Source organism: Corvus kubaryi, unplaced genomic scaffold (assembly GCF_017639235.1).
Source record: "Corvus kubaryi isolate FWS band 111438036 unplaced genomic scaffold, C.kubaryi_AGA036_p1.0 split3-73, whole genome shotgun sequence".
NCBI classification, from domain to species: Eukaryota; Metazoa; Chordata; class Aves; order Passeriformes; family Corvidae; genus Corvus; species Corvus kubaryi.
The window spans coordinates 41,257,521-41,285,203 of record NW_024582091.1 but is presented as its reverse complement, the minus strand read 5'-3'; the positions used below and the strand labels follow the sequence as shown (position 1 = coordinate 41,285,203).

Below are 27,683 nucleotides of genomic sequence, written 5' to 3'. Positions count from 1 at the left end.
TACTTTAACAAAGGCTGTCCTAGATAACCTTCACATTGTTTGGAAAGTGATCTACAAACCTCCTTGCTACAGTGCTATTTGATTTTTTTTTTTTTCTTGTTCAGTGTTGGTGCCCTGTAGTTGTTTTGTTGGTAGAACCATGAACACACGTTCCTTGTCTAGTCTGTTCATGCAGCTCAGGAGTTTATATGCTCTTATGTCCTAGCCTCAGTTAATTTTCTTCCAAACTGAGAAGTCTAGCTAGCTTAGCCGATCCTTGCATGGTAATTATTTGAGCATCCTTGACCTTCTTCCAGTTCACATCTGATGAAAATACTACTTTGCCTCCTGTAACATCTCGATCGTGGAAGAGTACAGTTACTGAGAACATTTCTCCAACAGTTGTTTCTTGGATGCCTTAAACTCCCAGGTCGTACTCCTATGAGAGAGTAAGTCACAGATAATAATCCTTTTGTTCACTCAGCTCACCCTGTTCCATGGCAATGTAGCTCTTCCACCCCAGAACAACCACCACAGGGTCTACTGAAAGTGTTGAGAACTGTGTGCTGTCAGGCTGTGTTGCTGCTGTCAGACTTCTGGCTCTGTAATGGCTGTGGGTTTTCCATGCCCATTGCCCTCTGGAACATAGATCTCTGCACAAGCATTGGAATAAAAGGCACCAGTATTGGTGCTTGGATTCAGGGGAAGCTCTGAGGCTATTGTAGCTTTATTTAGGTTATACACACCTTCAGATCCTGCCCTGGTTGTTGTGAGTTGGTACTGTGAAGTTCACTTTTTGTAGAAATTGTCATGTGTTTGTTGCTTTCAAGTGAAAAAGCCAAGCAGAGGTATGAAATGGTGTTTGTGTTCCAGATCAAAACATAAGATACTCATTTATTTTTTATTTTCTCTCATGGGGATTGCAGAAGGATGATATTGCTTTATGTAGTGTAAATATTGGAGATGTTAAATTGTTTAGAAGACTCTGAAATTACTGTAAAACTTGAGCTCTCAAAGCTCTATATTATCTGCACTTGGCCCCATGCTTATGTTTCTGATGGAAGATGGCAGAAGATCTAAGCCATTCTGGACCCTGAGCAACTTCTTGAGATAAAGCATATTTGAGGATTGTTTGTGGGGCTTGCTTTAAACTTCATGTGTAAAGCATTAGTCTCACTACTTCATTATGTTTAATTAGATGCAACAGCTGTCATGATAAAACAGTCTGTGTATGCAGGAGTTTGATCCAGTGGCCTCTAGCTTTCCTCTGTATTTATTCTTTACGTACAAAGGAGCTATTGTTGCTGCACTCTGTGTTCCTAAATCCATCCTAGCATCCATTGAGGGCAAGTGACACATCCAGGCAGTGGTGCTACATTGAGCCTGTTGTCACTGGCTGTGTGTTCCTTCTTTAAAGAACAGACTGCTGCTTGTACACAGATATTCTGAAAATGTAATGGAGTATCGTACAGCATCAGAGAGTCTTTAAAGTGAAAATTAATGTATTTCAATGAAACACCATAAACCCTCCTGCTTCTTCATAATATCATGTTCAAAGTAAATAATTCTTACATCCTCCACATAGAGTGAGGGCAAGTGTTTTGCATGAAAAACACCTGGGCTCCCTAAGTGTACAGGGCTTTGTTCAAGGGCAGTATCCTGGGGCCTGTCAGACTTACTCTGCATTGCTTTATGTTTTGCCAGAACATAGAACTGTGCCAAGGTAATTTTACATTTAAAAAAAAATTGAATTTTAAAGTTTTAGGTAGGCCTCTATCTCTTTTTTTCAATTTGTTCCTAGCTCAAGATGCAGAATGATGCAGATTGCTTGTTAGGAAAGAGCTGGGGAATCTTCAGTGACTGGAAAAAGATTAAATTTTTTTTTTTTTTTTTTTTTCCCCTGGGAAGAGTGCTTGCTTGGTTTTACTGTTTCACTGAGCAGTTATTGTTAACTGCACAGAGCTGACCAAAGGTGGAGAATGCTGGCAGTCTGTCTGCGGCCTAGGCATTTGGGAGCCAGGGCTATCAGAGATGTACTGTCACTTGCACTTGCCACACCTGCATGAAATCTTCATGATCTTTTGGCATGCAAAGTGCTATTGCTTGACCTAAGATAAAGAACTGAATTGCAGCCATGGCTGCTTCTTGATTTTTCACGCAGGTGCCTACTATGCAGTTAGTACCTGCTGACAGAAGAGATAGCAAGCTTTCATTAAGGGATCTGAGATAGGCATGTAATTTAGTTTGGCATCTTCTGCACATCTAAACATAAAAAAGTTTGAATTTGCATTCTAGGATTATGTTCACGTTTAATTATAAGAAAGGTTTCGTGCTATCTTACAAAGAAGAGTTAAGTGACATGGCTGCAATACCGAACTTGATGATTTGCTTTCTTGTGACCTGTTTGTGTGTGCTGGCAGGGAGGGGGAAGTTCATTCTGAAAATTCCGCCTGCTTTGTTAAAACTGGAATTTGTCTGACTCCCCACATCTGGGTATTGAACGTTTTCCTGCTCATATGAGCCCCCCTCCCCTCCCTCCACTTCATCCAGAAGTCTAGCTTTCAGATTTCGCTCCAAAATGTTTCTCAGCTTCCCCTCAAAGTACTTTATTTCCTCTTCTGAAAAACTGCCACAGAAGAAGTCATGAGTCTTTTTCACCATACAGGAGAGCAGCAAATACCTGGGCTCCTATTGTCTTGACTAAACTTAAGAAATTTCAGTTTAGTATAACTGATATAATTATTGCTCCTTAAATACTGAGGACTAGTGCCCCCAAAAATATGGTTGTGCAAGATGTTGCATTAAAGCTGACTAGTAGTTAAGGCTAACAATCATACTGGACAATTTTAAAGTAACTACTAGATTATAGATTATTATAAACAACTCAATTTACCCTCAGTGGTATTTCTCCCTCTCCTGGGAAGGTAAGCAAGGTTTTAAGGAGCAAAGACCAGCCTACTCAGCTCTAATTTTACCTGTTGCAAATGCAACAATACCTAACTGCTTCATAGACTCTGAGGAATTCCATTGGAACATGACTTAATGTTCCCATTTATTTGCAATGAGGAAGCAATGTTTAACACAATGAGGTCTGAAATGGAACACGTCCTTCAGTTCACAGATGGGTATTTCAATTTAGCATGGTATACTTGAGAAACTGGGTCGGTCAAATGAGTGCAACCAGGTTGCCTTGTCAGCCAAGGGGACGCCAGTGAGGCCATCCCCTGTTCACAGTTTGTGAACTGCTGAGGCTCTTTTTTTCCCTGTCAGCAAACTGTGCTCCCCAGTGTGTGGGGGAAGGCTCATGGCTGCTGTGCTGTGCTGCCCTCTCTGAAATGCTCCGTGTTGGGCAGGCAGTGCATGACAGGTTCTGCCATGGGAGCAGGGCGGAGCATGTGAAAGGCTTTTTTTGGTGCTGTGCAGTTCTTTCCCATTCTCATAGAAACTGGATTCTCCTTCCCACTGAAGAGAAATGGTGGGTCTGTCATTTGCCTTCTCATTTCAGGTTCTTGGGCGTCATTTAAATCATAAAAATGTAGCACTGAGAAGGACTTGAACTTGTGTTTTCTGAAGGCTGCATGGAAGTGGTTACATAATATCATAGTATCTTACCACTCCAGCAATTATTGTTTCTTGTCATATTACTCAGCCTGCAGCAAGAGGGGTTTTTACTGGTTTTCTCCATGTGGCTTTAGAAGTTGCTGTCTTCTATATAAAATGTGTCATGTTTCAGACAATTCCCATTTGGAAGGGGATCAGTGAGATGTTTAAAAATAAAATCTAGTTTGAAACAAACAAAAAAAACCCCCACAAACCAAGAACCTCATAGACACACAGATTAAAAAAAAAAAACAACTGGCAGCCAACCCAGAAACTATTGACCTGTAGATTAGTGTAGCTTTTCCTTGATGAACTTGCCCCCTTCCAAAAGAAGCATTCAAATTTGGGTGACAGCATTCCAACTAGCAAGTCATCAGGCAGGCCGAACAGAATAGTCACCTTCTGTAATGCTTCCGGTGACAAATACACTCAAGAATGTAATTTTCCCTTCTATGTAATAGCATCACACCAGGAAATGTGGTGTTTTTCTGGGGATTATAGTAGAACACATCCTTGTCTACAGTCCTGCTGTAGCCCATTGTTGGCAAGGCTGTAATTTGTTCATCTCTGCCCTTTGTCTATTCTCACCTCTCCGAGTGTAACACCTGTAACTTATTTTTCAGACCTACCAAGATATTTGAATTCCAGCCCTGTCCTCCCAGAAGTCTTTCTTACTTGTTTTTGACTAGGTGCTGTTTGTGATCTTACTCTGTGAGAGTACTTAACTTTGTTTTCTTATTCCTCAATCCCACCAGACTCACATCCCCTTTTCAAGACCTTGGCTTGACAGGAAAAGGTCAGAGTATGTGTCCCTGAAATAGTGCCAGCAAGATGAAGGTGCTGAGCCCAACTGGGAGGGGAGCTGTGTTTTGGCAATCCTGCAGCAGCAAATGGAATTGATCATTTGTTTGATATTCATGACATTTGTCTCCTGCTCTGAAAGAAGCTGTGGAGAATGTGGGTGCACAACGTGTCATTTGGTTGTAATTTCACATGGCTCAGATTTGTTTTATGCCTAGTCTATGTTGTATGGCACCATGTCAAATATGTTACTAGATGAGATTTGCTCCATCAGGCAGGTTATTCTGTCAGAGAAGAAACAGAATTGTCTCCAGGTGTTGTGTTCTTGACATGCTGGTGTTCATAAGCTCTTAAGAAGAATATCGTAAATTGAACTAATATTTCTGCAGTTGCTTCTGAGTTATTTGTGCTATTTACCTTCTCAGAGTTGTCTTCTCCTCTGCACAGTCTCTGAACCATTACCTGTTGACTTAAGTAACTTGTGGAGGACAGAGGAATGCAGATACTGAAGTGTTAGCAGACTAGCTCTGAGCTCTGAAGCCTCTAAGATTTTTTTCCCTAGTCTAAGTTGAAAATTTTCCCATAACAGTTTCCAGGAGCTGGGACAACAGTTACTTCATCAGTTAGCACAATATCTTTCTTTGTTATTGGACCTGGAACCCGTGGACACTACTGAATGGAATGTGGAAGAACAGAGAGCAGTTGCAGTGCCCTTCTGATGCTGCTACATGAAGTTGTTTTTCCTATTACCAGATACTTAATCACTACACGCGTCTATGAACAGCTCTGGTTGCTAAGGTCAAAATGAGATTACTTTGTCCTTGCAGATGCATTGCAGCCCAGGCCAAGAAGCTTGCCTGTTATTTATTCCATTAGAAGTTGCTGCTTGTGTGGCGAAAGAGCAGACCTGCAGGAGTGAGGATTAATGCTACTACTTTCTTAACAATATTATTAGTGCCACTGCTTCCTCTTGCTTGTTAAGACTTCGGTATTTCTTCAGCACAAGCAAGTCCTTATGTACACAGTCAGTTTGTGTGTGCACGAGAAGGCTCAACAGCTCTGCACGCTGTTCTTCATAGAGTGTGCTGTGCAGTGCAGCACTTCAAAATGTGGCTGATTTGCTTAAACGTACCAGTGACTCCTGGGATTTCCAGACACCCAGCGACTGAAGAAAGGAGGCGTGTCTATCTAGGCTCTCTACTCCTAATTGCCACCACTTGGAAAGATACTGCACTTGGAAACCGGCTGTTTAGGAGACTCTGGTCTTTCTTCCTCCTTGGAAAGAGGAAGAAAACATTCCTGAGCATTGTCTAAGGCATTTAGAGCTGCTAATGATAAGTGACACAGTTAAGTACCGGTTTGTCCTGTGTTAATGGGTAAAAGTTGGTATTTACTGCCCTTTATCTTGTGTATTCACTGGAATTGAATTGTATGGTCTTACTTAAATGACTTGCACAACTTCATGGTTTCACTGAGCTATTTTATTATACAAGTGAACTATTAGATTACATGCATCAGGGTGCAAAATATCCACAATGGCATAGTGTGTCTGAGAGCTGTGGGGTTGGGTTTTTTTCCCCTGTCCTGCCTGCCCTTTTCCCTTCAGTGTGGGATCTTTTTCAGTGGAGCTGCAGTATCAGGAGAGGATGGTTAACTTCAAAGATACCGTGTTGCCTGCAAACAGAGACAGATTCTGCACCAAGGCACTCAAGAGTCAGGTGTTAGAAAAAACTACAGCTGTGCATTCATAGTGTCCAACGCACCTAGAAACTGGGTTTTTGTGACAGAAAGGGATTGAAGAGGCAATGTCATCTTGGGTTCCTGTCTGGGCCTTGATTCTTCCGCAGAGATGGTGCCACTCAGCTGGTTGGCAGTGTGTTGCCTCCTTTGAATATTTTTCAAATGGCACTTCAATTTTTCAAGTTAGACACTCTACTGATGTGCATGGACTTTGAAAGGCTGCACCTGCCCCACAGATTGATCTACTGACTTAGCATTAGAAAAGATGTTGTTTTAACAACAACAAGAGCAAATGCATGACTTAAGGGCATTGCTGAAGCACAGAAGACTCCATTCTAACTACCACAGCTTTCCATAGTGTTACAACCATTTAAACTTTACTCTGAAGTTCTCTCTAGTTCTGGCCTTCATCTTTACTCTCTTGTTCGAGCTGGTAAGGTAGCTAACATGTTGCAGTCCAGTCTGAAGTCATGGAACTGATGTTCAGTCTTTCAGTGTACTTAGATCTTCAGCTTCATGGAGAGTTTCTCCTTTTAATGCAAATGGCATTGCCTTTTACACAGCATGCTCTTGTGGATCCAATTTGTTAGCAATTTTATGCATCCTAAGACAGGCGAAGAGGAAAAACTTGTGTTCTGTAATGTTTTTGTAAGCACAAGCAAACCTTAAAGGCTCTATTTCTCATTTTAAGTGTGTTAGCCTCAGACAAAAAAGTAGAATTACTGAATATTTAAGGTTGTAAGGGACCTTAAATATAATCTGTTTCCAACCCCAAGAATAATAAAGTGTTATGACATTGGCCTATCAAGAAAGAAGTCACATCTTACTGTCCAGGATTTTTAGCATGCTTTGTGTGCTTAAATGCACATATTTTTTAATATAACCCTTATTTCATGTATAACAGCCATATGCTGTTCTCTTCCCTCCACACCCCTGTGCTCTTAAAAATGAAAAACTGTTTTCATTTTGGTTATGGCTTCAACATTGTCCTGGATTATTGCCAGGATTTGGTAGGATCTTACAAAGGACATTCCTTGCCTAGACAGGGTGAGCAGGACTTCACTTGTGAAAGTTGTGTTAACTGTGTCTTGCTCTTTTTGTTGCTTATGGAAATTAGTTTGAGTTGTTCCCTGTTTTCCTCCCCAACAATACCTGAGTTGGTTAGCACTTTGGGTGTTGATTTAATCATCTTGGCGCCATGGGGAGTTTCATCTGGTCTGACCTGAGTCCCAAACTGATTGACTCTCAATGTAACAGGCATCAAGGTTTCTTCAGACTGCCTAAACCAGGGTTTCATGTGGGTTAAGCTCTGTTTGCTGCTTTACTATGAGCTTCTCTGCGGCTAAAAGCTTGTATGGAGTGGTTGTAGGACATCCATTTAGAAACACTGTTAAAACTATTATGTTCTTGAAGTCAAGGTTAAGGTTTGGAGATGAGAAGCAGAAGGGCTTAATAGGGCAGAAAGGAGACTCAAAGGATATTCCCAGGCAGTCACCAACTCATTGAAGGGACAGAAGGCCTTGTCTCTTCTTGCTCTGCCTATCATGTGGCTGGCAGTCTGTCTGAGGGCACACCAGGGAATTCCTCTTTGTCCTGATGGTTATGCAGCCCTTAAAGAACACAGAAATTAACCTTTACTGCAGGGCCCAAGTGTCCTTGAAAGCTTTTTGGATAACCAAGTAAGTAGTCATGTTCCTGCATGCTTCTGACTTTAAATGATGATTGAAGTGGAAAAGCACATTACTACAATTTTTGGTCTTAATACTAAAATAATTCTCAAAATATGTAGCAGCTAAATGGCTTTAGCACCAAATAGCTCACTATACAGCTGATCCTACAGTCTTTTAGTGTTGTAGTAAAACAGGACTAGGGAGTTTTAACTTTTTTTACTAGCAGATTAACCACTAAGGAGAGAAAGGAAAACGCATACATATTGGTACTAGCTGGAACTTTGTACTCAGCCATCATTCTGCAGCTTTTCTGGTAAGCAGTAGGAAGCACTTCATTTTAAGTTCTTTAGCTTGTAAAGTGATACTTATTTTACACCACTGTGGTGTTCCAGCCAGAAGTACAAATAACTTGCACAGCACAAAACTGAAGACGACAAGCATATGTTTTCTTGAAGTGGGTAGAAAGGGATTAGAATATGATTAGGGATTTATTGTTGAGAGGGATTAAGCAACAGGTGTTTTTTAAGGTCACATCTTTGAATTGCAGCCTTGCTGTTCCAGAGAATTTGATACTGAATTTCCCCTCCCTTCCTACACTGGAAACACTTCTTGGGAAACCTTTGGTTCTTAAGGCACGGGAAGGAAACCTTAAGCATAATTCCATGCTCCATTATGATCCCAAATGCTACAGTTAGGTTTTCCAAGATCTCCTTTTACCTTCTTGCTTATTCTTTCATCTTGCATTTAGAGATTTTTTTTTTTTTTAAGTCCTAATTTAGACAGCGCTCTAAAAATACAACTTGAAAGTGGCATCACTAAGTCACCTTCCCTGGTTCAGTTCTGGGGTCCCATGACTTGGAAACTGCCTTCAGTCATCTTTCTTTGGGAGGGTCCTCTGTCAGGTGGGAGAGCACAGAAGAAAGAAACAATTCTATAAAGATACTTGATGCCTTCATAGAATCACTTAGTTTGGAAAAGATCTCTAAGATCAAGTTCAGCCATTACCCTAACATTGCCAGACCCACCATTAAACTGAAGAAGGTTGGTTAAACATTTAGTGTCTCACTGAAAAAGGAGTACAAAACTTTCTAACATATTTTACTAAACCTAGCTGAAGCAACTTGTTTTATTCACAGTTCTGTGTTAATTATAACATTCTTACATCTGACATTCATCCTAGAGCTTAAACATACATAATTAAGTTGCTGGGAACTGCTGAAGGTCAAAGCTTTGTAGAGAGTGATTCTATTCCTCTCCTGCCTCTTTTACCTCTCATTTCTTCAGAGGTGTGCCAGGCTCTTCTGGTCTCTTAGCCCTGGCTTTTTGTAATGTGACATTTACAAGTTGTTGGGAAATTGTCATGAAATCTCATCTGCCTGTGTCTTACCTGTTGTCTGGCCTTGTATTTACATGTCCATTTTTTTGTCTCTTTTGTTGAAAATATTGAGCTGAAAAGCTAGTTATTAGCATAACCATACCACACAATCATCCATGTTTGGGTTTTTTAGATTTTTTGGTGGGATTGTTGGGTTTTTTGAGAAGTAGTGTGATATTGCAAGCTATAGTCAGAACATTTGGAGATAATCCTTTCCCAGTTTTCCATTTTGCTGGTCCTTATGCCATTCCCTGCAAGATCAGGTGCTGCTTTTGCCTCCCAATTAACTGCTAGTAGACTTTTTCTAGTCATTAAACACTCTTGCCTTCTGCATTCAGTAGTAACCTCTGTCTTGCAGTCTAGTGCCATTGCAGTAAATCTGGTTATGTTGTTTCTTCACTGACAGCAAGAGCTTATTGAACTCTTGCCCTGTAGCATCATTCAGTACCTGTTGCTGCTGTTTTTATGTGCTGACTAGATTTTTATGAGGGAAAGAATGAATGTTTATCCGGTTAATGCTGATTGCTTTATAAGAATAATCTGCAGCCTTTTGCCTTTAAAACCTCAGATTAATTCCAGCTCTAATATAAATGGAAGTTAAATTATAAGTCTTAAATTTAATTTAGTCATTAGGGCCTTTCGTAATCCAAGGGATGGCCTGCAGGCAGCTATACTGTGCATTCACAGTAGCTCTTAGTCCAAGAGGGTTTAGGCCTGGAAAGGGTCAAGTCTAAAATACCCTCCTGTCGAACCAGAAGATCTGTCCAATCCTGTGTTGAGTAGGAAAACCTGTGGTGCAATTTGGTTAAAACAGCAGAATGAGTGCCCCAATTAAATTTGCTGGTGTGATAACACGATTCTAATTGAGTCTTAAGTGTGTTTATTATAGAGGTTACGGGAGTGCATCAAAGCGTGGAGACTCTTGTACACAAAGTACTGTGTTAATACCTAGAAAAACTTCCAATGCATCTTAAACAATGCTTTTTGTTTTTCTCCTTAGATCAACGTTCGAGTTGTTACTATGGATGCAGAGCTGGAGTTTGCCATCCAGCCAAACACTACAGGCAAACAGCTGTTTGACCAGGTCAGTGAAGGGTTGGTGTGGGCTCATGTCATTTAATTTTGGAGTATGTTTTGGACTATAATGTTTTCTTAAGACTGGATTCCAAACCTGTCTTTCTTCTCTCTACCTCCTAATCAAAGGGTCCCACTCTGAACTAAGATCTCTAAATTTCATCACAGTAAAAGTAAAAGGTAAAAACCGTTGCAGGTATGTTGTGTTCCAGTGAAACCTGTCTTCCTAGCATGTTGGATGATGAAGTGTCACAAGGGATCTAAAATGCTTAGACAGCATAGGTACCATGTAAAAATGCACCTTTTGCTTTGAAATACAGCTTAGCTCTTACATAGCTCTTAACTTCTAAGGTTAAAATGGTTCTAAGGCTTCTAAGGTTTTATGCTCTTGTGCATAAAACTCTTCAGAATCAGGTCTTCAGGTGGCTGATGAGGGTGTTGGCACGGCTACATTCATTCAAATGCTGGGTTTGAGGAACCACTTGCCACAGTTGTTTGAGTTTGCCATAGTACTGGAAAACCAGAAGAGCTCGTGGTCTCTGTGCAGCATTTACAGGCGACATGCCTTGTAAGAAGCCCCTGTGCAGCAGGACAGAGCAGAGATTTGTGCAGCCTGCCTTCAGGGATTCCCAGGGAAGTGGAAGGCATGAGTGGCCAAGACTCTTCTCCCTTACTGTTATTCTTCCTGTTACTGCGTTAACAATGTACAGGTCTGTTTGAAGATGGACCTACAAAGGTCAGATAAAGACAACTAAAACAAACAATGTGCTATTTATAAAACTTTGTTATTATTGTCTTAAGTAGCTTGCTGTTATAACACTGAAGCAAGGCCTAGATTTCAGCAGAAAACATTTACTTACTGCTCTGAAACTCAAAAAAAAAAAAAATAAAGAAAATACTTGCTTCTAGCCATTTCTACTGTAGACCAGAAAAATAAGACTTAGTCTATGCAGATTTCAGTCACACATTTTAAGGTGATCACAAACTGTTATTTGCACTTCTCCCCTTGTACCCACTAACCTTGATAGCAAAGGGTGGTTGAGTTTTAACTCAAGTAGGCAGTACCAGCTAAACAATGTCCATTCCTTCTGAACTGTTGTTGGTACGATTTCTTGTTTCAGTGAGTTAACTAGAACTTGCTAGGCCTTATGGCAATTGTGCATTAAGAAGTACTTAAAAAGAAAACCCAAAAAACCCCTCAAAACAAACAACCCACAAACCAGTTTAAAAAACAAACAAAATTCCAAACCCCCAACAAACAAATAGGGCAAAAACACTTTTAGTGGGTTCTTGAAAGGAGTGAAAGAAGGAAATCAAATTCTAATCTGCAGAACTTCACAGTACAAAACCGAGTACTCCAGCTTGGGTTTACCATTAAATCTAACTTTAATTCCTTTTGATTACTACTGCTGTGGGATAAAGACCAAGTGTTCATTGAACACGGAGGTCAAGGGTTCAATCCCCATGTGGTTCATTCATTTTGGAGTTGAACTTGATGATCCTTGTGGGTCCCTTCCAACTCAGAATATTCCACGATTCTGAGGCTGGAAATTTGCTGAAGAGCATTTGAAACTTGCATTTTTATGGAACCAGCATTTGGTGTTTGATCTTCCAGAGGAGGGTCACCAAGTTGATTAGGAAGATGGGTCACCTCTCCTATGAGGAAAGGCTGAGAATTGTGATTATTCAGCTTGGAGAAGAGAAGGCTTTGGGATAACCTAACTGCAGCCTTCCAGTACCTGAAAGGAACCCTCAAAAAAGTTGGAAAGAGACTGTTTACAAGGGCATTAGTGACAGGGTAAGGGGGAATGGATTAAAACTGAAAGAAGCAGGTTTAGATTAGATATTAGGAAGGAATTCTTTTCTCTGAGGGTGGTGAGGCACTGGAACAGGTTGCCCAGAGAAGCTGTGGATGCCCCACCCCTGGAAGGGGTTCAAGGCCTGCTCAGATGGAGCTCTGAGCAATCTGGTGTAGTGGAAGGTGTCCCTGTGCGTGGCAGGGGGGTGGAACTAGGTGATCTTTAAGGTCCCTTCCAACCCCGGCCATTCTATGATTCCATTCACTGCTGGTCACCATTGCATCAGAGTAACTTCTTCCCCCAGCCCATTCATGTTAATCCAAAACAGAGAAATCAGATTTCGTCTCTGACAGTACAAAAATCCAAAGTATTGAAAGCCAGGCTTTTAAAAGCAGTGTTTTAGATTAGACTGTAAGTACGTCCTTATGACAAGCAGTCAACAAGTACTTCTCTCCACCCCACCCCCACCCCCCCATATATATTAACTAATGTTTACATCTCTTGAGAGACAGGGTCATCTCTCTGGCAGAAGAGAAGCTATTTTCTCTGCCTTCAGCTGAGAAGTTCAAAATCCTGAGACATGGAAAAGGCAGGATGTTTCAGATTGAAGATACTTCTATTGTAGCTTGCCGTCTGGGTACTTGGGGATTTCTGAAGAATGCTTGTCACAGCACTTAGTGCATTATTGGGATAGATCTACTCCTCATAAAGATTTGCTCCTTATATCCAATGGCTTGGGTTTAAAAGCTGTGATTGGAAGTTCTTATCCATATTTCGTACCTTTTTGGGGGTACTTCTGCATATTAAGGGAAGGCTGAGGTAGAAGTGTGCAGCACAAAACCAGAAAAGGTGAAGACCATACATTCTCTCTTCAGTTCTGTTGAGCAAACCTTTCATTAGGCCCTTGTCTTGGGTGGAGTTTACAATCAGATAGAGCCTGTGGGGCCACAGGTTTTCACAGGTATGGGGAGTGGCCCAAGGTGAACTGCAGAACCACTGTGGGGGTTTTGAAGAAGCCAGCTATTTTTAAAAACTACAGGGTGATTTCTTGGCCTGGTTGTCAGCTAACAGAGCTACTCTGTGCCCTTGTGTTTTAGGCTTTGCTAGTATGACTGTATCCTGCATGTAAGGTGTATCAGAGCTCCTTTTATAGGAGAGGGAAAATAGTGGAAACCTGGGAATATTAAGTTCCATTCCACTCAAGCCTGTCCTGTAGAGAGTTTATGCTGCAGTGAGGTCTGAGGTGTCCCAAGAACCAGCCCCCTGGACTCTGCAGCTCGCTGAAGTATCTCCCAGGTAGTAATGTGCCCTCCTGACCATGAGTAAAAGAAATTCAAATGAAAGAGAGTGTAACTGGCATTTTCTGGAAGTAAATGCATTACTGGGTGGAATGGGCAGACTTAAGATTTGCTGCTTCATGCATTTGAGGAAGCAGAGGAGGTGTCTCCCATCTTGTATATAATGCCTCATTTCTTATTTCTTCCTTGTTTTGCCATGGAGGAAGTTTACAGAGCATTTCCCCGTACAGCTAGAACATTCTTTGTTCTTTGTTCTTTGTGTTGGAACTCAAACAGTCAAATTGTGAAGTTTGGCTCAATACTTTCTTGTTCCTTGCTTTTAAGTTTTTGGGAAGAACTTGAGGGGTCATAATTTCTGCAAGCTTTCTAACTCTATTTTTAGGAAGAGTGTACTTTTTCTCTTGGAAGAGACATTCAGAGATAATGACCTGATAACTGCTTGATTTATGCAACTTTTTATTTTAACAAAGTTGCAACACTCTTTTGTGCAACAGGAAGTACCACACTCAACATACCCCTGCTTTTCTGCTAGACTTCATAAAAATACATCCAGCTGTCAGAAAACTTGTCTCTTCCATGATGAAACAAGCCACTTTGAGGGAGGAAGGAAAAGGAATTTTAGTCAAGTTAAAGCTGAATTATTTTCAGACCCCAGCTCTTTTTAAAAGGACATGGGTCTTGGGGTTGTTTTGTTGTTGTTGGATTGGTGGGTTTTATTGTCTTTTTGGTGAACTCTAGTTAGTCTTAGCTAACATAACATTGTTTCTCTCAAGTCTGCTCTCCAGCCAGAGTGTCTCCAGCAATACCATAAATGTGGGGGTGAAACAGATCCTTGGTTGAGATCTTAGATTTGCTGAAGCACGGGTAACTACACATTCTCAAGTCTGTCACACTTCCCTAACCTGCAAAGTGGTTTTAAAAACTTCTTGCCTTCCACTCAGTTGAACTCCCTGTAGCAATGCCTACATCACTTTTTGAGGGGCTACTCTGCAAATAACATCTTGGAAGTGATCCAGCTGTGTACGTAGTAGATCTTTGCAGATTTTGGCTGTGTCTAGAGCACAACTTTACAGGTAGATGAGCTGGCAGCCAAGCACTTGGCTATAAGAACAAGCTGTCAAGAGTAGGAGGAGGTCAGGGACCAGTTAGGCTCTATCCTCCACTGAGGAAAAGTAACATGTACAAACAGGACTGTTTTTCCTAGTAGGTGTGCCATCCAGTCAATGGGTGGTGTTTCTGCATCTTTCAGCTGGTTAGTATTTACAATATAGGAAATGAAAGTTGTCCTAATGTGGGGCCATCAATGTATTTTTGTCCTTCATAAACTCCCTTCTTGGGAGTTTAAAAAAATAATAACCTTGACTGAGAATACTTGCATCTTGTTATAACTCTGAGCCACACAGCAGTGGTATGAAGCATCTCTCAGGTGCTTCCTCCAGAAGGAATAATTTCTGGTGACTGGCAGACAAGATCACTTGAGCCATTAGTACTGCTGACTAGTTGTAGTTAGTACTAACGCCATTAGAGACCATCCCACCAACAACTTTGGTGACATAATTCGTCTGCTTCACTAAGTACAGTTTTAAGATGGGACAGTAGATAAAGGCAAGCAGAAGCCCCACCTGCTGCCAGTGTATCAGTCCAGCAGCTGGTGGCCTGTCACTTGCTGTTTGTCTCACCTGCTTTCCCCAAGATCATCATCTTCTAGAAACTGGGTGGGACAAGTACCTTAGCCTATGCTGTCATCTACTATGGCAGATGGGTATCTTTGTCTACAAGGTGAAATTAAGAGATGCCAAATGGGTAGGTTTAGGCTGTTGCCTGCACCCATCACAGGTGACATGGGACTCGAAAGGATACCTGGACCTCAAGCAAAGTTTCAGCTGCAACAACTTTTTCTTTTTTTACCTTTGTGTTGCAGGTGGTTAAAACCATAGGTTTGCGAGAAGTGTGGTACTTTGGTCTGCAGTATGTGGACAACAAAGGATTCCAGACCTGGCTGAAGCTTGATAAAAAGGTAACAGACTTCGGGCTAATTGCTGGCCAAAGGTTAAAGCTTGTGTGTTTCCTGATGTGTTATTGGCTGCAACTTTATACACCTTGTGCCTGTTGTTGATTGCTCCCTAATTTTCATAATTCCAGGATTGTTTATAGAGTTAACTTTGTGATCTCCATTGGTGAGGTGTGGTGTGGTAGAAGTTTGCCCTTTCACTCTCTGAGTTGCAGGAAGCATTTGCCAGATGTGCAGCAGCAGCTTGATACTGTACTTTGTTGGGATGAAGCAGCTGCGCTTTCTGTGGCTGGAGGAGCACCTTGGCTGATGATGGGCTTAGGCCCTGCCAGTGTAGGATCAGTTGTGCACTAATTGGTAAAGGGGCACTTCCAGGCTGGGCAGTTGAGTGCTGACACCTCTGATGTGCTGCTGTTTGTGTATTCCCAGCTCTTATGAGGGCATGAACTGCTTTTCTTGATGGGGCAGTCAGTGACACACCTGTTTAGTGTCAGGGGGCTGTTCTCTGGCAAACACACAATGCTGGATGGGCTTGCCGTCTGATACAGCACAGTAAATCATTCTCCACTGACCAGTGTTTGCTGTACAGACAGTATTTAACTGGCTTATTTAGAAAACATAATGCATCTCCCCTGTGTTCTCATACTAGTAAACAGCCAGAATTAAGGAATTCCACTAAGGAATTGGCAGTCACTCGCCTCTTACGGCAAATGCCCCAAATCCTTTTTTCTGTGTGAAAGCAATCTATTCTAGTGTTTGCAAAAAAACACCTGCTCATTTGTGGTGTCACCTCTGTCCTCAGGTTTCTGCTCAAGAAATCAGAAAGGAGAATCCCCTCCAGTTCAGATTCCGTGCCAAGTTCTTCCCTGAGGATGTGTCTGAAGAGCTGATTCAGGACATCACGCAGAAGCTGTTCTTCCTGCAGGTGAAGGAAGGGATCCTCAGTGATGAGATCTACTGTCCTCCTGAAACAGCAGTACTTCTTGGCTCCTATGCTGTGCAGGCCAAATTTGGAGATTACAACAAAGAGGTGCACAAGCCTGGATACCTCAATTCAGAGCGTCTGATCCCCCAAAGGTGAAGGAATTGGCTGATGCAGTCTTTTTTAAAATTTGAATTCAAGTTAAATACAAAGAATTTCATTTGAAAGCATGCTTGGGTTTGTTTTGTTTTTTTTAATTGAACTGTATACAGTTGGGGTTCTCCCTTATTTTATTTCTACCTGTCATATCTGAGTATGTTTTTGCTCCTCCTTGGTTGGTTAGAGAGAGGAAATATAGTTTTGTATTCAGCTTTTATTTCTTAAACACTACTGCTGTACTGGTAACTGTAGCAGTAGGAATGTCTCCTCTTTAAGAAGAAAAGAGCAGCATTAAGTCAAGAATATGTCATTCCTGAAGAAGGTTGGGTTGTGTGTCCTTAATCCTAATGTACAATCCTAAAAATCTTCTATGTGGAAAGCATGTCTTGCAGCTACACAGTCCATCCCCACACAGGATCAGTGGATGTTATCAGACCAATGGCTTCTGCTTACACTTCCTGATGACACTGCAGCAATGTCTGATTCCAGGGATTGTGCCAACTTTTGCTTTGCTTTAATCCCCTGGTGTCTGCAGCATGTGTGTGATTCGTTTGCAGTGTTTTGCTTATACCCTCTCATGTGTCTGGTCAGTGACCAGAATGGCTTTGCAGAGGGTTATTGTTCATTCTGAGTTGCTCTGCTTCACAGAGAACATCTTTGGGCTGAGTAGGGTTTTCCTTTTGGCTACAGTAAGGCTTCCACCAGGGTGAGAATAAGACCATAGCAAAGATCCCCATCAGTGGATACTGCAGAACATCTAATCTCGCTCATGTCTGTTTCCTTGTACAGGGTGATGGACCAGCATAAGCTCTCCAGAGAGCAGTGGGAAGAACGGATCCAGGTGTGGCACGCTGAACACAGTGGCATGCTCAAGTGAGTGTTTTGTGTTGGTCCTTGGACTGGTCACCTTGCTGCTTGTTTGATTACCTTAAGTTTGCATTTCTGCAACGTGTTTTGTTACTCTGTGGTTTAGACTCTGAGCTGCCTGTGTGAGCCTACTCCTGGTGTGTTTTTTTAGCTCAGTATTGAACCACATGGCAAAACACAGCAGTGTATTTTGTACTGGTGCTGAGAACAGTGTGGCTTCCTGAAGATCTTGGACCTGTGTACGTTGTATTAGTGATAGCTTTGAGTGGGAAAGAGAGTAAATGTGTATGTCAAACCTTAGAGTCATTGAAGCATTTCCATTGACAGATGGGGAAAGCTCAAATACTATACCTTTCCTACTCACCGTACCATGAGACAAGGATGAATGCTGAGAGAGATGAATGTTGCTAATTTTCTGTCTGGAAATACTAGGGATTGGTAAATGGGAATACTCTCTCTGTGTCTGCTGATAGATCTGATATCATAACTTCTAAAGTGAATCCCAAATGGTGAATGTTCAGTTTTAACTTCTGTGTTTGAAGTGAGGTTTAGGAAAAATTATTTTTTTCTTCCGAGGTGTTTGTGCTTTCTGAGACAGAGCAGATGTTGGTTTCTCATTTATCTGACTTTTTCTTGTCTCAATCAGAGAGAATGCCATGCTGGAATACCTGAAGATTGCCCAAGACCTGGAGATGTATGGAATCAACTACTTTGAAATCAAAAATAAGAAAGGAACTGACCTTTGGCTGGGAGTCGATGCCTTGGGGCTCAACATCTATGAAAAGGATGATAAGTAAGACTTTTGTTTTCACCTTTGATCTTCCAAAAAGGGCTGGTATGGGACATTTCTCATTTACAAGAATGCTTGTGTTTGAGTTTTGAATCAGTGGGTGAAGCTAGGAAATGGGCTTTCACATCACGTGTGCTTTCATGTCTTTCCCGACCTGCTAACAGTACCTGCTGTATAAAGAGAGATGTCAGTTGTACAATGCCATCTTCATAATAGTGTGCAGTGGTGGAGCTGAACCCCAAACTGAGGAGTTTACCAGGCTTTTCCTTGAGTCAGGTCACCGAGTTTGCCATCAGTGGCCACAACACAAGAACCAGGCTAGGCTAAGGTATCTGCAGTGTTCAGACACCTAAGGACACTCCTGTCCTGAAATTAATGATGGATGTGTGTGCAGCTGCCTGGTTCTGAAAAAGGCAGATTATGGGGTGGACACAAAAGCAAAGCTGGGTGACACCCAGAACTCAGGGAGGAGCTAACCTATATAGTTACTGTGAACAAGGAATGAAATGAGGGCTTGCTGAGGTATGCACAGTTTTAATCAGCCCTTCTGGTAAAGGCAGAGCCACTATTAATTGGATAGTAGGTGGGAAATGATAGACTACATCTATAAATAAACATAATAAGAAGGTGAGAACAGCTGTGTCTAAGCCTGCTAGTCTCTTCTAATACTCTGCAACTGAAGGATTGAAGGGAGCTAAAATAGATATTTTTTAGATGGAGCATTGCTGTCTAGACTGCTTTCTTTTCCTCCCCCTGATGTTTCAAACCTTTGTTTCATGTCACTAATCTGTAACAGGCTATCACTGAAATGCAGAAGGGATTTCACCTGTTCTATGTCTTTGCCTCCAAAAAGCTTTGAATGCAACCCAAATATTAATTGGAACTCTCTGGAGCTTCACTTGATAAGGCAAAGAGAAAGCAGTCTTTTCTGCAATGCTAATATGTGCTGTCACCCAGAAAACAAGGAGTGTCACTTGAAAGAAAAGTAGTTTCGCTCATGTAATACTCCAGTCTTGAATGACTGGTCTTGCTATGTAACCATGGTCACCCAAACAGGTTTTTCGAGCTGCAGAAGCAGCGTGTAGCCATTGACTGTAAAGAGCTATCGAGAGCGTTTGCAAAACAAATACAGTGCTGGAATAAACTGCTTATTTCTGCTGTAACTCTTGCCACAATATAATTAAGTCTTTGCAGCAGATATGGGGACTAGAAAAATAGTGATGTGTATGGCACCTCTGGTTTGTAGGTGCAAAATTTGTGGACTGAGGGCAAAGGTGAAAAAGCAGAGATTTCATTGTTGAAGTTCAATGTGAGGAAAATGAGGCTGTGCTGTAGGTGTGTGAGCCTCTATACTGCAGTGCATGTCAGTGTCCTGTTTCCAGGTATATTCAAGCTTTTTTTTTTTCATGCATTAAAGAGGAGAATCTGCAGTAGAACTTACTAATGAGTGAATTATTTTAGTTGTCTGTCATACTGTATTATCTAGAATTTAAGCACTTGTACTAATATGATGGAGGCTGGAGTAATTAGTTAATCTTAGTCTAATCAAATGATTTTCTTTACAGTTCTTAATGTTACACACATGCACTTGCATAATCTTGCAGTTGAGTTAGAGGTTAGGGAGTGGAAAGTTCTGAAGAGGATGAATTTTATTCTTGAAGTCTGAATTTTAAAAAAGGGGGTTTTGTGCTTGGACCCAGCAAGATCTTGTGATGTAATAGCTTTCCATCTCTTTGAGTGAAATTCCTCCCAAAATTGCTCTTTTTTCTTTAATCAATGTAGTCCATAGAAGTCTTACAGAATTCGAGTGGTCCACTGTGATGATAGACATTTCTTTAAGTGCTAAACATTAAATACTTGTGTCTTAAAATCATTTGCAAGAATAATTGTGACAGAGATGCATGTTGGAGGGGTTAGACAGTAACAAGAAGATTGCTCATTGGTATTATCTTTTATGTAAGACACAATTCTTAATCATTAACAGTTATCTCCAGAGAATACACCCTCCCTTGATAAGAGAAGAATAAAAGAATAATAATGTGATATTAAATATAAAAACAAAATATTTGGTTGGGGGAATTAAAGGACTTTATTACAGTCAAATACACGAGTCTTTGTAATGCTACAACTGGCTGCAGAGCTGATCAGGTGTGTGAGGTGAAGTTTTGGAATGGCTCAGAAACATTTGGTCTCATGACAAACTGGATGCTTTTTATATGCAAAAGTCTGGAGAAATTCAGGCAGAGGAAAATCTAAAATGTTGAGTGAGTCTTATAGAAACAATTTCAAACAAATCAACAGACCTGGACTCAGCAGCAAGGAAGAGCTGGGAGTCTGAATCTTGCCCTTTGCTTCATCGGGGAGCTTTTCAGTAGTGGGGAGCCACGTGGCACAGCTCGTTGCATGACCAGTGAGTAAAGGTCTGCTTGGTGACTCATGGGATCGGCTGAAAGAGCAGTTTGTGTGGAAGGAAAGAACAGGGCCCTTTGTTACTAACATTGCCTGTAATCTAGGGGAGGAGAAATGTGAAGGGAGGGTGTCAAGAGGATGAAGTCAGGTTGCTCTTGGTGGTGCTGAGCAATAGGACAAGGGGCAAGGAGCAGACACTGATGCACAGGAAATTCCACCTGAATATGAGGAAGAACTTCTTTACCATGAGGGTGACCACGCACTGGAACAGGTTGCCCAGAGAGGTTGTGGAGTCTCCCTGACTGGAGATATTCAGGACACAATCGAGTGCCATGTGCTCTAGGATGACCCTGCTTGAGCAGGGAGGTTGGACCAGGTGACCCACTGTGGTCCCTTCCAACCTGACCCATTCTGTGATTCTGTGAAACAAAAGAAAATAAATCTTCTCCTACCAATTGTGCCTGTCCAGCACTTCAGAGTGAAGGCATCAGGAGGTGACTGGGCTAGCTGTAACACAGCAGGGTAGGTTTGCCTGTGGCTGCTGTAAGCTCAGTTACTTTGGCTTATGCCTCCCAGAGGTGTGCGAGAGGCCTCTGGGAAGCACTGCACATAAAGTCTGCATGCTGTGGATTTTGGGCCCAGATCAAAAAAACAAGCTTAAAAGCAGGTGAGCATGTGGCTTCAGTAGATACCATCCCTATTACATAGTCAAAGGTCAGTAGGGTGGCTGATGAAAATTAGAAGAGACTCAGAAAGGGAGGCTACTGGTCTTTTCCTATTCCCTGTGGTATTCTGGTTCAATTACTGTCTTCTCTCTGTTGGGAGAGCTTTGTGAAGCATTGCATTCCACCAAGTCTGTGTGTTAGAAGCAATAGGGGAGAAAAATGTTCATTGCATCATCTCTTAAAACAAGTTTTTCTTCTTTTCAGACTAACCCCGAAGATTGGGTTCCCCTGGAGTGAAATCAGAAACATCTCTTTCAATGACAAGAAGTTTGTTATAAAGCCTATTGATAAGAAGGCACCAGTAAGTATATCTAGAAAGGATTCCTGGATATTGCATTTGAACAAGTGATACTGTTTCTTCTCAAAATAAAGTAGTCTTGGGAGAGGAGAAAGCCACAGATATATGCAAAATAAGCATTCATATTTAGAGTGTACTTAGAGCTGTCTGTTTTTCTGTGCAGCATAAATGAAGGGCTTATAGTGATAGCTAATGTGGAAAAAGATAAGGATTTTACAACTGCAGAGTCTCTTTTTTTGTAGCAAACTAGGTATCTTCATGCTCAAATTTGAAATTCTTTGCTAGTTCTGAGAGTCCTCTCTGGATTTCTTTCAGTGCATGGAAGCTGATAGGTAAATTTTATTTTTGTTTTTTCATTTAAAAAAACCCAAACATCAAAAATGTTCATTAAAAAAATTACAAAAGTAGTTCAAATGCTACTGCAAAACCACGTGGACACATACGGCTTCCCATTCATCACTGCTCACTTCCACACTACTGAGAAAGTAAAATGTGGTGTTCATTTGCTTTCTTGAACACCAAGGTAAATCTCAGGGATATGACTTTGGTGGAGAACTGAAATGTAGGTACCTGTGAATGTTGCTTTTCAATATTTAAAAGTATGTTTTCAGAGTTAGTTTAGCGAGGAGTTAGAAACTTACTTTGACCTGTGGAGAACATAAGGTTGGAATAACTGGTATAGGTGGATGTCATTCTGTCTTGTGAAATTACTGGAGTAGTTGAGAAAGACCTCCTCTGCTCTTCCCCCACCCCAGTACTTGGCCTTGGTGGGTAAGTACAGCCCTGAGAAATAATAAGCAGCCTGGCTTTGGCAAAGGATGATGGCTTATAAATATCTCTAACAGAAAAAGATCCTTGCAGTAATTGAAATGATACTAATGCGCAGTGTGCTGCAGGGATTTCTTCCTTCCCCCAGATAAGAACCTGGGGGAGAGGAGCTTCTTTCTGTGATGCTGTTAGTGAAAACCAACAAAACTCCCCAGAGACAGAAAGCTGGTCTGTCAGGCATGCTTTTCTCAACAGAAGAGCCTCTTGCATGTGTTGTACATAATTATAAAACACACATCATGGCTTGCCACCCACTCCCCAGAGGGTAAATCTGACTGAGTTTGAAATGGAAGGCTTGCAAAAGGCTGATGCAGAAAGGTGTTAACATTGAAAACCTCACTTATGTTTCCTCCTTCTCTGTCAATTGTTCTTTTCCCTCTGGCTGGTAGTATGTTTAAAGCTGTGCCTAAAAAAAGAATTTATCTGGGCACTAATTCTGAATATTCAGGAAGTTGTCTGGGTCTTTTCATGTGCTTGTGTCTCCTTTTAAAAAGGATAAAGGCATTATAACTACAGCAAAATACTCAGTCCAACCAAGGTGTGGGTTGGAAGTGCTCTTTTAATTTGGAGGATTCTACATGCCTGAATTTAAATTGACATTAATGTAGAGGGTAGAGTCCTGTGGCACCTTGCCCAGAATAAGCTTTTTAACTTTTATGCTTGTCTGCCCACATACTCCAAGGTCTTCAGCACATTATCTTTAAAATATTGACGTGCGATGCTCCCAGTTATGTGAGATCTGGGGTAGGCTGGGGATGAGGAAAGAAAGGAATTCTTTTATATTCTTATTTGAATATTTTGTCCCTTGATTATGGCCTTAAATGACAAATGCAAGCACCATCCATGCCCTCAGTATTTACTTCCATGTAAGTGAGCTTTGCCTCAGCATAGGACTTGTTCATCACAATGAGCACAGTTTTTGTTTTTACAATTACTTGTCAGAAGTAGGAGGTTGGATGAGCAGCTTACAGTCAGTTATCAGGATCACAGGATCAGACCTGTGCAGCTCGGAATGGCTCCGGCAGGATTTAGAGGGAGAGCACAACACACTGCCCTGACTGCCTCTTCTGCAGCCTGTGTGAGCATTAGGGAAATGCATCAGAGAAAATCAGTCTTTGTCAGCACATTCATTTTAATACCACTTAGGGAGCTTTTAATTGTTCTAGTGTGACTTCCAGTCTTCCCAGAGACTGTTGTGCTTCACAGTTGTGCTTCTGAGCTCAAGCAATTAAAAACATGATCAGTGCTTCCATTCCTGGTTCCATCTATGGCTAAAAGTGAGGCAATCCACAGGAGAGTGATTCCGAGGAATGGGCACTGGTTTATGGTGGTAACGTGGCATCTTGCCCACTGTCCCTGTAGTACACAGAAAAAGGACAAGAATGTTTGTCTACTGTGTAAGTTCAGACTGTGTTGTAAATGTGTGTGGTTGTGGATTCAGAAAAATCATCAGGGAGGTAATGAACTCGGGCCTCCTGTATCCCTTCCTTAGCTGGTTTTCTTCTAGAAAAATCTAATCTGGTTTATAGTTTCTGTAAAAAGTCTGATTACAACATATAATGAGAAATTTGGGAATGTCCTTTTTATTGAACCAGAAATTTTAGAATATCTTGTGTTTTGTTACTGCCTGCAACCTGATGTTCCAAATAACCCATGTGGTTGGTTAAAAATTATTTTTCATTTGACGCTCTTGTAACAGCCTAGGTCAACTTAACTAGGAAATGCCATGGAACAGAAAAGAATTATATTGAAAGGCATTTTTCTCTGAAAAAACACATGTGGGGCCTTGAAGGTTGATTCAGATAGATCAAGAAATTCTACAGTTCATTTGTAGTTTGTGCTTTGTCTTTCAGTCACCAAACTGCAAACTGAAAAACTACTCAGTACTAGAGGTCTGTGTGTTGCCCAGGTGTTTACCTGTCGGCCCAGAATCTTCTGCAACATCTAACAATCTCCATTTAAATGAGACTTCATCAACTTGGGATTTTTCTCTAAAAGATGCTTTTTCTAGAAGAGTGACTTGTCAGTTCTGTGTAGAATGGGGAATATAAATCACAATAGTTTTGGCTTCAGATCACATTTGCAGTCCCTGCTGTTATTGTTTAAATGGTCTTGCATGTATGTCTGAATTAGAATGAAATTAGTAGCAAGATGTTGTCTGCAGTTAGCTGGGAGAAGAGAAAGTATGTTTGGAAAAAAAGGACTGTGGTGTCTCTCTCCTAGGACTTTGTGTTTTACGCCCCTCGTCTGAGAATTAACAAGAGGATCCTGCAGCTCTGCATGGGCAACCATGAACTGTACATGCGGCGCAGGAAGCCCGACACCATTGAGGTGCAGCAGATGAAAGCCCAGGCCCGGGAGGAGAAGCACCAGAAACAACTGGAAAGGTGGGCTTGGATAAAGGCAGCTGACATGGGGTGGCAGAAATAGATGACCCTGAAGTGCCGGGGTTCAGCAAGCAGCTGTACCTGTCAGTAACAGGGGTTTCACTTGGGAGAGGCTCTGAGCCATCCCAGGCTCACGAGGAGCACGTGTGGTCCTGGAACTCTGGAGTACAGGGGGAATCACCGCGGTGTCCTGAGTGGGACTGTGTTACTCTTCCTGCTTGGCCCTGTGTCTACACAGTCAACTGTCCTGGCTGCAGCCTCAAGAGCTGCAAGGAAATGTGCAAGTAAAGGCACAGCAGGCTCTGGTGGGGTGTTGTGCGCCTAGAGAAGGGTTTTCCTGACTCTTGAGTGTTGGTATCTGATTTATGTGCTGGGCCATGGGATGGTTGGGAGTAAGGGGAAACCTTCACAGGGAGCATGTGTGTATGCTATAAAGACAGAAGGAACAGGAGTACAGGCAAGGAAATGGGAATAGCAATTCTACCACTGGCTGCAGGTTGCTTATGAGTCAAGAAATTGTGCTGCTTTTCTCCTGTACTTGTGGATTGTTTGTCCCCATTCCCTCAGTGCTGTTGTTTTCACACCTCCTTGATGTTCCATACCACAGAAGTAACAAAGTTACATCTCCTCTGCCTTGCAGTACAAGTCCTGTTTTTCTTCTCTGGGTCTAGCAGCTGTTTGGTGTTCTAAATTTCTGTGGTAACCAACAAAAATACAAATGTTTTTATGGAACGGGGCATCTAAAACTGAGCAAAAATTCTGAAGAGATGAAGGAATGGCCTATTTCTGTCTGCTGGCTCCTGTTTTGTGGCAGCCACTTTCCCATTCAGCTGCCTGGAGAGATTCCCAGCCTGCTTTCTTGTCTGGCAGTAGCTTGGGTCTGAAAGTGAGCTTCCAGCATGAAATGTGTTTCTAACAGGAAACAACTAGAAGATGAAAAGAGGAGGAGAGAGACAATTGAGAGGGAGAAAGAGCAAATGCTGAGGGAGAAGGAGGAGCTGCTGGTGAGGCTACAAGAATATGAAGTGAAGACTCAGAAAGCAGAGAAAGGTAAAGTACTTGTCCTGGCTGACAAGACCATGTGTATTGTGCTCCATAGAGGGGTTGTACAGGTTGCTGCCTATGCCTTGCCTAAATCTGGTGACACTGGGATCTCTTGGCAAGACTTACTAATGTCTGCCTATAGAGCTAGATATACAGATGTGCATCCAAAATATGAAAGTAGCATAAAATCTACAGATTTAATTGGGAACCAAAGGGCAGGAACTCTCTTCTCCCCTGTTGCCAGGAGGATTTAAGTAGCACAGCCTCTTCCAGCAGTGAGCAAGAGCTCAGCCCTCAAGTACTTTTTATTAACTCCTAACAGAAAACATACTTTGGGAACAAGTCTTTCCAGTGAAATGGACGCTTCTGTTTCAAAGCACAGAAGAGCACACTGGAGGCAGCAACATCTGGTCCATGCAGCAACCTGTCAGTTAAGGGCAGCAGGGTCTTGTCAATGTTACAGACTTCAGTATAAACATCTTACAGAAGATTTAATTACAGTGTACATCTGACTACTTCTGAATCCAGTTACTTGGTGTGTTATGCAAATAATTACTTTGAGGTGCACAGTGAAGGGAGTAAAGTCCTGTCATGACTTCTGCAGTTACCTAAGAGACTGAAGTTCCTTAGCTTTGACCAGACTTGTGGACTAACCACATTGATCTGTCTCTTTGCAGAGCTGTCAGATCAGATCCAAAGAGCTATTCAGCTGGAGGAGGAGAGGAAACGAGCCCAGGAGGAGGCAGAACGCCTGGAAGCTGACCGTTTGGCAGCTCTGCAGGCCAAGGAAGAGCTGGAGAGACAAACTATGGACCAGATAAAGAGCCAGGAACAGCTGGTAAGACCCAGTTATTTTGAGAACAAGATATACAGGCATGTTACTGTGCCCTTAAGTAAGGCAAAGCCATTGTGTCCAGGGAAAAACAGTGCAGTGAAGTACTAGACCATGTCATGGCATGATTGTGGCACTGTACATAAGCAATGTAATTTTTATTTCTTTGTTTCCTATTCAGTCTCTATTACTGTATTTAATACATATATATATATCTGTATTTTTTGTTGTGTTTGGTTTTTTGGTTGGATTGGGGGTTAAGAGTCCTTATAATTCCCATTTTATTATTCAACAGGCTACAGAGCTTGCAGAGTATACAGCCAAGATAGCACTTCTTGAAGAGGCAAGGAAGCGTAAAGAGAGTGAGGTTGAAGAGTGGCAAATCAGAGTGAGTATCTTCTTTACAAGTTGCTCTAAAGGTCTGTGCTTAAGCAGAGCATACTGTGGTGCTTAGCCCAGTGTGAATTCTCAAACATGTGGAGGCAAACATCTGTACAGCACTGAAGAAGGGCAAACTTGTGATGAATGTGCAATATGCCTGCAAAAACACCTTTCTTCTAACAACCCTTCAGTCAAAAGTCAGAATGAAAGCCTGTATAAAACCTAAAAATGTGATCATTGTCTTGGAGCCTTGGAGAGGAAGGAGCACATGAATAAATAATGCATGTAATCCACGATATAATGTCTGAAAACATTATGTCAGTCCAGAGAAGATGCTGCAGATGCAGCCACACTGCAAGTATCTGTTTTGAGGAGTGAGTGCTGTTGTCAGTGGCTTCCTGGTACCTGGATCAGGAGAGTGTAATAAAGTGTTGCACTAAAACCAAAGACAAACCCCACAAGGCTTGGAGTGTTGGCTCCCAGTGTCCCCCAGCAAGCGCCATGGGACACATGGGAGGGCAGAACCACTGCAGTAGCAGGGAATGTGACTGCCTGGTGTGTAATTTCATTAAAAATGCTAACTTAGATTCCCAAGTTCTTACTTTGTGGAACACATGTCTCTTCAGCCTACAGCTCTTCATGGATGGAGAACAGAATGAAGATAACTGTAGCTTTCCATAGAACCTTTTCCTGG

At 41.8% G+C, this 27,683-nt stretch overlaps 1 protein-coding gene across 2 annotated transcripts in view; it reads left to right on the top strand.

Annotated features, from left to right (window-relative positions):
- The window catches only part of EZR (ezrin), a 37,581-nt gene that overhangs the window by 7,586 nt on the left and 2,312 nt on the right, over positions 1–27,683 (top strand). Inside the window, exons 2-11 of one of the 2 annotated variants that reach the window (XM_042016362.1) lie at positions 10,166–10,249; positions 15,258–15,353; positions 16,150–16,424; positions 17,218–17,301; positions 17,942–18,088; positions 21,424–21,520; positions 24,569–24,732; positions 25,652–25,782; positions 26,454–26,614; positions 26,904–26,996. In XM_042016362.1, coding sequence (XP_041872296.1) covers positions 10,166–10,249; positions 15,258–15,353; positions 16,150–16,424; positions 17,218–17,301; positions 17,942–18,088; positions 21,424–21,520; positions 24,569–24,732; positions 25,652–25,782; positions 26,454–26,614; positions 26,904–26,996 — 1,332 coding nt within the window. Of the gene's footprint in view, positions 1–10,165; positions 10,250–15,257; positions 15,354–16,149; positions 16,425–17,217; positions 17,302–17,941; positions 18,089–21,423; positions 21,521–24,568; positions 24,733–25,651; positions 25,783–26,453; positions 26,615–26,903; positions 26,997–27,683 lie in introns of those variants that run through there. The other variant, XM_042016363.1, reaches the window with a different exon arrangement.